Consider the following 9,894-nt stretch of genomic DNA (forward strand, 5'->3'; position numbering starts at 1 on the left):
GGTGATCTTCAAAAGAACTGAAGATGAAGAGTTTAGATTTTATGGGTCGAAAATTAAGGCACTTCTCTGTCTTATCTCGGTTATGCAAGCGGAAAAGCTATTGAAGAAGAAAACCCGTCGATGATATCTTGTTAGTTTTACTGGCACACTATCAGAAGAGTTAACATTGGATAAGTGCTTGTTGTGCAAGAACATGCTGACTTATTTCTTGATGACCTACTGGATGCCCCAATTGATAGACAAGTGAAATTTACAATAGACTTGATACTCAGAGCTACACCAATGTCCAAGGCTCCATACCGTGTAGAACCAAAAGAATTACAGGAGTTAAAAATGCAGTTGGACGAACTTCTAAATAAAGGTTTTATCAGACCAAGCATGTTTCCATGGGGAGCTCCGGTACTTTTAGTGAAAAAGAAAGATTGAACCATGAGAATGTGTATTGACTATTGAGAGTAGAGCAAGCTGACTGTCAAGAATAAGTATCTTCTCCCAAGAATTGAAGATTTATTTAATCAATTGAATGGTGCAACCACATTCTCAAAGATTGATTTGAGGTTAAGCTATCATCAACTAAATATCAAGCCAAGTAACATACCTAAAACAACATTTAGAACTCGCCATGGACATTACGAGTTTACAATTATGCCATTTGGACTTACTGATGCCCCTGCAGTATTTATGGATCTGATGAATAGAATATTTCATCAGTATCTGGACAAATTTGTTATTGTGCTTATTGATGATATGCTAGTGTATTCAAGAGATTCTCAACAGCATGAAAGCCATTTGAGAAACTTTACTTAAAGAAAAATTGTATGTTAAATTCAAAAAGTGTGAATTTTGGCTATAACAAATAGGATTTTTGGGACACATTGTGACAACAAATGGTATAGAAGTAGACTCGAGTAAGGTTGAAGCTGTTACTAATTGGCAAAGACTTGCGAATGTTGGAGACATAAGGAGCTTCCTAGGTTCGGCTAGACACTATCGATGATTTATAGAAGGCTTCTCTAAGATGGCGGGTTCCTTGAGACAACTAACTCGAAAGGGTGTGAAGATTGTATGGACTGAAATGTGTGAATAGAGCTTCCAAGAATTGAATAGATTAGTAATCGCTGCAATTCTTGAGGAATCGAAGGGATTTGTAGTCTATAATGATACATCCAAGCTAGGTTTGGGTTGTGTTTTGATGCAATATGGAAGGGTGATAGCCTATGCATCAAGACAATTAAAGTGTATGAGAAAAATTATCCGACGTAGGATATAGAACTTGTAGCAGTAGTCTACGCTTTTATGATTTGGTGTCATTACTTGTATGGAAGCTAGTGTGAAATTTACAGTGACCATAAGAGCCTCAAGTACTTCTTTACCCAGAAGGAATTAAACATGAGACAACAATGATGGTTAGAGTTAGTTAAAGATTATGATTGTACCATCCATTACCATTCAGGTAAAGCTAATGTAATAGCAGATGCATTGAGTAAGAAGAACCTGGGTTATTTATCAGCAATTTGTATACAACAAAATCAGTTAATCAAGGACGTTGAAAATCTGAGAATAGAAGTACTAACACTACCAACTCGAGCATCATTCAAGTTGACAATTTTAGTTCTAAAATCAACCATCAGGGACAAGATTATAGTGGCTTAAAAAGATGACCCTTTCTTGGAAAAGATAAGGGCCGATGTTGGAACTGAGAAAGTGAAGAGATTTGAGATAAGCAGTGATAAGACACTTATTTTTAAAGGCCGACCGTGTGTACCTGAGGATGAAGAAATAAAAACTGAGATTATGACTGAGGCTAATTCCACTTCTTACACCACACACCCGGGTTCCACAAAGATGTGCAGAGACTTACGTAATACTTTTTGGTGGAGGAATAGCTTTATTCGTGTCGAAGTGTATAGTTTGTCAGCAAGTGAAAGCAGAGCATCATAGACTATCAGGGCTATTAAATCCAATGGACATACTCGAATGGAAATAGGAGAAGATCTCGATCGATTTTGTAGTAGGCCTTCCTAGGTTGGCAAAAGGTCACGATACCATTTGGGTCATGGTAGACTGACTTACAAAATCTACCCATTTTCTATCTCTCCATATGACTTTTAAGTCTGGAACAGTTTGCACAATTTTATGTCGAAGAAATTGTTGGACTTCATGGAGTACCAATATCCATTTTGTAAGACAGAGACCCCATATTCAATTCAAAATTTTGGAGGAGTCTTCAGACATCTATGGAAACTAAGCTATCTTTCAGTACAACATATCATCCTCAGACCGATGGACAGTCAGAACGAACTATCCAAGTATTAGAAGATATTTTGAAGGCATATATACTAGATTTGGATAGTAAATGGGAGAACCATTTGTCGTTGTGGAGTTTGCATACAATAATAGTTTTCAAACTACTATCGGCATGGTACCATACAAGGCATTGTATGGCCAAAGATGTCGTTTACCAATATGTTGGGATGAGGGTTGGTGAGAGGAGAATCCTAGGTCCAGAACTTATTGAGAATATTGTGGAGGCTATAGATAAGATCAGAGAATGAAGATTAAGATAGCTCAAGATCTCTAAAAGAGTTACGCAGGTAAGAGAAGAAAAGAACTTGAATTTGAGGTGGGAGAAAAAGTATTTCTCAAGGTCGCCTCGACAAAAGGGATACTACGATTTGGAAAGAAAGGAAAGTTTAAACCAAGATTTATCGGCCCTTTTGAGATCCTCAAGAAGGTTTGAAATGTAGCATATCATTTGGGACTGCCACTTGAGTTATCAGTAATGCATGATGTATTTCATAATTCTATGTTGAGAAAGTACAAACACGATCCAAGTCACCTGGTTAATGCTCAATCGTTGGATGTACAGAGTGATATGAATTATGAAGAAGACTTGTAATGGTTTTAGAGAGGAAGGAATGCATTTTGAGAAATCGGGAAGTACCACGAGTCAAAGTCCAATGGAGTAGACAAGGGAAATATGAGGTTACATGGGAGAGAGAAGCAGATGTTTTGGCCAAGTATCCAGACCTCTTTAATTGAGTAAATTAAATTTCGAGGACGAAATTATTTTTATGGGAGAGGATTGTAGCAACCGAAAATAAAAAAGTTTCATAAATTTCATCTTGACATTCTTTATTAATTTGAGTTACCGAGGGACTAATTTAAAAATAAATCTTGTGTTAAAAATTTTAGCTTTCGGTCAAATAATCAAGTATTCTTCTAGCAAGAAACTTCATACTAATATTGGGCTTGTTTCGAAGCTCACAATAAATGTCGAACTTTGTATTCGAGAAAAAGTCATTTTGAATAAGTTAGGCCCATGATATTGATGTTCTAAGAATCCACATATTTAATTAAAGTTAATTAACGATTTAATTGTTATTTTTTTTGGGCAGCCACATGTGTCAAATAATTTCATCCTTTAATTTTTTCTATTTTTTCTTATTATTTTCTTGTGAGATCAGGATTTTTTTTTATAGTTAAAGGAGGGCGGTATCTCTGAGAATTTATTGATTTGCCCTCACTTGTGGCGGAGGAATACCTATTTACATGCGGAAAAATGAAAGCATTAAATGAGGAAGACTACTTTCCTTACAATAATTGAAAATTCTAAAGAAAATGTGTTAAGCGGTAAAAAAGGAAGTACTACTTCCCCTACAATAAGATTTGATGCAATTAAAGACAAAAAGAAAAAAACAACTAAAACTAAAACTTAAAATAGAATTACAATTCATATTCTGAAGTCGGACAGTCCATGTCTATCAATTTGCCCAAGTGTTTAAATATGACGTGGTAGGTCAGCTGATCCATACGTTTGATATCACCGGTGCTCCCAACCTGCTGAGGTAAGAGCGTCTGCAACCTGGTTTCCCTCTCTATAGATATAGGTAACTCTGTATCTATGAAAGGAGATGATGTCTGCAATCTTTTTGAGTATGCCTTGTATAGCCCATGGTCCTCCACCTTTGGTGATGCAATGAATGGCTGCACTGGAATCTGTCTCAACCCAAATGTTTAAAAATCCAAGACCTCTAGCCAGTAGTATCCTATCAAGAATAGCCTTAAGCTCAGCTTCTAATATCTTTCACTGTCCATATGATGTTGAAAATGCCCTTATGCATTTTCCCGTGTGGTCTCTTATGATGCCTCCTCCACTCGCAAAGTCATCCTTGGCACATCCGTTAATATTGACCTTTACAGATCCAACTAATGGAGTGTGCCACCAAACTATAATGAGGGAGGAGATGAATGGAGTGTCAAAGTAATCCCAAAGAGTGGAGCAAGCTGCATGTCGTTACGCCAGTGTAGTGGTCGAAATAATCCTCCATTGTGAAGGAATGAGACCATACGATATATCTTCCAAATGATTCGTCTTGATCTCATGCGGATACCCCTATGCTTTGCATCATTTCTCTCTATCCATAGGAACCAGAAAATTAGTAGAAGGATAATGATGCAAATGTGTCCACTCCAAGTAAGCTGTCTAGAGTAACGCCATCGCAGAAATCTTTGTCTGACGCTCTCGCCTACAATTATAGTAATCTGAAATAAGCATCCAAAGTGCTGCTAGACCCGATCTGATATATGCTACCAGCAAAAATATGGGTAATTGTCTCAATCTCTAAACAACACTGACATTGAGAAGCCAGCTGACTACCAACCCTCCTCTAAATAATAGTATCCACTGGAAATCCTGCCACAATTTTCAACAGAGGAATGAGACTTTGGTAGGTATGGTAGGGTTCCAAAGGAGACGAAATGAATCCTGTGATGGTTTGCTAGGACGAATTAATTGCCATGCTGACTTAGTGGTAAATCTACCATCTGATGTAGCCTTCCAAAAAATACGACCTGGGACATCGATACATAATGGCATGTCTGCAATCTGTTCTTCCATAATTGGTGGAACAGCCTATATTAATCGTCCAAAGTTCCATCCAGTCCCCTCAAAAAATTTCTGCACCCTCTCAGATGTGTGTTGCCCATGTGGGAGGATAGACGCCAAAGAATTATCTCCCATCCAATAATCATGCTAAAAGAAAATCTGACCACCCCCAAGTTGCCACGCAATGTGTGGTTCGATGCATTTTCCAAATCTCTTCAATCTCTTCCATATAGGATAGGTTGAATTAAGGATAGCTGCAAGTGATGGATGTATCTCTTTACAGTATTTACCCAATAAAAAATGAGCCCAAAGAGATTTCTAGGATCTAAATAACCACCATAACTTCATGGATAATGTGTCCACTTATCCTGTAGTCTTCTGAAACCTAATCCATCCTCGTCAATAGGATAGCAAAGCTCCTTCCACTTCCGCCAATGTAATCTCCGTGCATGATCCTTAGAGTCCCTTAGGAATCTTGCCAATATACTCTCCAACTTTTTCAGTACAACCTTAGGAGGTCATAGAATCTGAAAAAGATATATAGGAATGAAGAAGAGAACTGACCTCAGTAAAGTCATCCTATTACCAGGGAAAAGAAGTCTAGAAGCCCATCTAGAAATCCTACTCCTGATTTTCATAATGAGGCCGTCAAATAGAATACTCCTCTTAGCCCCTTTAGACATCGGCACTCTTAAATATGTAAATGACAGTCGTAGATGAGAAAATCCTGTCAAAATCACTAGCCTTCGAATCTGAATATCTGATGGCCGCCTGGGCAGTATAAGGACACTCTTCTCGTTAATCACCAATTGTCTAGACACTCCTTCATGATGTTCCAAGCATTCGATGACCCTTCCGATAGACTTCTTTTGACCATTAGCAAATATAATTATATTGTCAGCAAATACGAGATCAGAGACAAGATTAATACCTCCATGTCAATAATGCATACTAAGGTAAACATGAAACTTTTGAGTAAGTAGCTAAGAGAAGTAATCCCCAGCAATAATAAATAAGGAGGGGAAGATAGGGTCCCCCTGTCTAAGACCACATGAGGATGGGAAGAATCCATAAGGCTGCCCATTTAGAAGTACTGAAAATCGACACTTCGAAATATACCGTCTGATCTTATCAATCTACAACTGATCAAAACCAAACGCCTAAAATAGAATAAATGAATCCCTAGTCCATACAATCATATGCTTTAGCGGTATTAAGCTTTAACATAGAATTTCCTCCTCGAACTTTATTATTCAATGTATGTAGAAGCTCCTGAGTCAACAGAATATTGTCCCCAATATGATGACCAGGGACAAAACCACTCTACTGAGGAGAAATAATACGAGGTAGTAATGCGCTTAATCTAGTGTTCATCAACTTTGTGATAAGCTTGTTGAACACAGTGCATAGACTGATAGGTCAGTAATCCGTCCATCTAGAAGCATTAACCCTCTTCGGGAGCAACACAATAGACGTAGCAGCAAAACCTCGAGGTAAATGGCCACCCTCAAAGAAATCAATGATTACACTATACACATCATCCTGTATAATATCCCAACAATGTTGGTAGAACAAAGCTGAAAATCCATCTGAACCCGCGACACTATTAGTATCAACGCTAAAAATCACCTCCAGCACCTCATCAATAAAAGAAAGAAGGTTCAGTGCCATATTGTTTGCCTCTGTCAGTATCCTATGTATGATATCAGGACGGATGGACTCCACCGGCTATGAGGGAGCAGATAATAAATATTGGAAAAGTGAATGTCCGAGTTTTGAATGTCTGCTGGAGTAGAAAGATCTTTCCCTTCAAGAGTCGTGATAGTCTTGATCCGAGATCTAAGACGTCGTCTCTGTACCATCGCATGAAAATATCGGGTGTTGTGGTCTCCCTCACACACCCAATGAGATCTAGCCTTTTGCTTCCAAAAACCCTCATCAATAGCTAAGGTCTGATTCAAATTAGCATATGCATGATGAAGTAAATCGCGATGCTCCAATGTAGGGTCCCTCTCAAATTCAATCTCTACCTGATCAACCCTCATTTCAGCGTCCCTCACTCATTGAAATACATCACCGAATACTCGTTGATTCCACCACCGAAGCCCTTGTTCAACCTGAAGAACTTCTCCCAGAGAGCAGCCATTCTTGTAAGGTGAGTAGGAAATGACCATTTCTGAGATACAAAGGCTGAGAAATCATGATGCTTAGTCCAAACATTTAGGAATCGAAAAGGTCTAGGTCCTAAATCTTTATCAGAAACCCAGTGGAAAAGTAGCGATGAATGATCAGATGAAGTGTGATTGAGATGTGTTACAGTGAGCTGTTTGCAAAATTTAGCAGCTATAGAGTTTATCAAGACTCTATCCAATCTTTTACTGACTCTACCATTTGTCCAAGTGAACTAAGACCCAGTAAGATTGCCATCCTCTAAGCCACAATCCATCATCATATCAGAGAAGTCGCTAGAGCCACGATCTTGCCTACTATGACCAGTTCTCACTCATGTGCAATAATATTAAAGTCTCACCCAACAAGTCAAGGAGCATCCATGGAGAGAGAAATGTGGTGGAGACTCGCCCACAAATTTCTCCTAACTGAGGCCTCACAAGCTGCATATACATGTGTTAAATAAATAGGTCGTGATAATCTGGGATCCACAACTTTGACATGCAGGAACTGTATCTGATCACTAATAATAGTAATGATAGTACTCACATTCCAGAATATCCAAATTTTATTCGATTCATTATGTAACCCGGAGTTGAAGTGCAGGTAGCGACGAACAAAATCAAAACTCGTCTCCAAAACCATAAGCTCTAAGATGATCAAAATATAGATCTACGAGTAGCTATACTACACATCTCACATTCCCAAAGATGATACTCATCGAGATATGCATGAAGATGTATTCTGTGACCGACTTCTAGTCACCATCTTAGGAAGTGAAATGTTAGTGACTTTTGAATTTCTCTTTCGACCAACTGGGACAAAGCCATCTTTCTCTGTCCTGTGAACCATACCTGCCAAGTCATTAGAAGAAGATCTACGATACGGACCTTGTTGATGAACTTCAATATGAGATAAACCTTCTGAATACGATTGATCTGTAGTAAAAGACATCCCTATGTTCTGTTGACTGTGTATAGAGTTAACAAGCACATCGGGACCAATAGAATCCAGTTGCCTTTCTAACATATCCACAGGAGAGGATCAAAGTATGTAGGGTTACTGGTGATGGGAACCATAGACTGAATAACTGGAAAAATAACTGCTGTGACAACTGGCTGTCTCTGAGTAGCAATAGTAGTGAGAGCAACTAAGGTATGATCTGATGGAAAAGTAGCGGGAATCTGTGTGATAGTAGTTCTAATATTCGGTGGAGCAATATAAAGAGTGGGAGCCATATGTGGAGTAACTACCTGTGATGAAGTAGCTGTAGTGACAGATATACTGGGGGCAATAGAATGAACACTCTATATAGAATGATGAGTAGCAAACTGAGTACGCACACCTGATGTACTGTCCTGTCGCTTCTGATTTCTCTTAATTAGTGTCCATGTCGATCGAGGCTCAATCAAATTCTCCTTTTCCTTGCCCTTATCCTTGGTCGAAGTAGGCCTAGAAGTAGGATCAACAACAACTGGAGCAGTAAGAGGAGGTGCAGGATGTGAACCTTTGAGAGCAATTCTCATCGAAGTGACCAAAGTGTCTACATTGAAGGCAGAAATTCGATACTTTTTCATAAATCATCGGCCGCCAATATCCTCCCCTCTTCTCCCTCTCTATCCACACTCTATCTGGGAGTTAGCATTCTAAATCAACCTCAATACATACCCTCGCCTGACTAGGTCATCGAAGATCAGAAGTAGCTTCGTCAATATGAAGCGGAAGCCTAATAGCCTTAGCTATGGCAAACAGTGCACTCTTAGCTCGAAAATGAATAGGGAGTAAAGGAAATGTGACCCAGACAGAAATAATAGAAACTTCTTGTTGTGGGTTGAAATTGGGAGTCCATTTTATAATTCTCATAGGACAACCATCAATATACCAAGTGGGTTTGAGGAATAACCGTGAATAGTCATCCTCATGCGTCATATGGATAATAATGTGTATACCATCAATAAGTCTAATCTCATAATCACCAATAGAACCAAATTGCAAAAAATTCTCACGTACCTTAATCATCGACGGTTTGTGAAAAATAAATTTACCTACAAGTGTAAATCTGTAGGCTTCAGCCAGAAACTGCTCTTCTGATTCATAAAAAAAATAAAATAAAATAAAATAGCAGGTTCTTCTTGATGGATGTATTGTTCCTTAGAAACCAAATTGTGATCTCTATATTCTTGGGGAGCATGAAGTACAATAGCAAATGATTTCCTCTTACTCCTTTCAGCTTGAGGAATTGTCTGTCTATTATTGACAGCTGCAGCATAAGAACGTGGGCCCTGAATAGTACCCTGAGCACCCGAAGAGGTTGAAGGTAATCTAGATGATACCGCTACTATCAAAATTGCCTAAGGTAGGCTGAGCGTGGGGGCCACGTGTAGGTGATCTGATAGCGCGTGAGCCGACGGCCGGAGATGTACCAAGCCTGGACCCAGTAATTTGGCCCTGCTGAGGTTGATTCTATGGTATGTCTATATGAGATGAGGCTGCAAAATTTGTTTTGAACTCTGTGGAGGTGGTTCAAAATTGCCTGTGAGATTAGCCAAGCTATTGATCGGCGGCAAGTGTTCCGAAGGTGCATTGTAAGTAGTAGAATTCAATGGTGGTGGTGCCTTTCCATAGGTAACAACCAAATTATCAGAATTTGGATTTGAAGGGGGCTCTATCACCATGACTTGGGGATTGAAATTGGGGGTCAATTGTTCTTCATTTCTATCAATTGGATTGTTACCCATTCTCATATGACCTTTAATAACAGTTGTGTTGGTCGAATTAGGAGCAAGAACAATAGCAGAAGCCTTAATTAGATCTAAAGATTCCTCATCGCGCACATA

At 38.9% G+C, this 9,894-nt stretch overlaps 1 protein-coding gene across 1 annotated transcript; it reads right to left on the minus strand.

Moving 5' to 3' along the window:
* Positions 1-5,232: 5,232 nt before the first annotated feature.
* Positions 5,233-6,933, minus strand: LOC111371138. The gene is made up of 6 exons (XM_022993046.1): positions 6,748-6,933; positions 6,518-6,616; positions 6,338-6,430; positions 6,082-6,211; positions 5,453-5,819; positions 5,233-5,362 (listed from the first exon to the last, which is right to left on the minus strand). The coding sequence occupies exons 1-6, from the start codon at positions 6,931-6,933 to the stop codon at positions 5,233-5,235; spliced, it is 1,005 nt and encodes a 334-aa protein (XP_022848814.1).
* Between the last annotated feature and the right edge of the window lie 2,961 nt (positions 6,934-9,894).

The sequence above is a fragment of the Olea europaea genome, chromosome 22 (genome assembly GCF_002742605.1).
Source record: "Olea europaea var. sylvestris chromosome 22, O_europaea_v1, whole genome shotgun sequence".
NCBI classification, from domain to species: Eukaryota; Viridiplantae; Streptophyta; class Magnoliopsida; order Lamiales; family Oleaceae; genus Olea; species Olea europaea.

Coding starts and splice junctions, on each gene's coding strand:
- LOC111371138 (XM_022993046.1), bottom strand. CDS start 6,933: ATGAGGGTTGATCAGGTAGAGATTGAATTTGAGAGGGACCCTACATTG. Junction 6,617..6,747: donor CCCGATATTTTCATGCGATG/GTACAGAGACGA, acceptor GCTCCCTCATAG/CCGGTGGAGTCCATCCGTCC. Junction 5,820..6,081: donor TACCGCTAAAGCATATGATT/GTATGGACTAGG, acceptor ATTGACATGGAG/GTATTAATCTTGTCTCTGAT.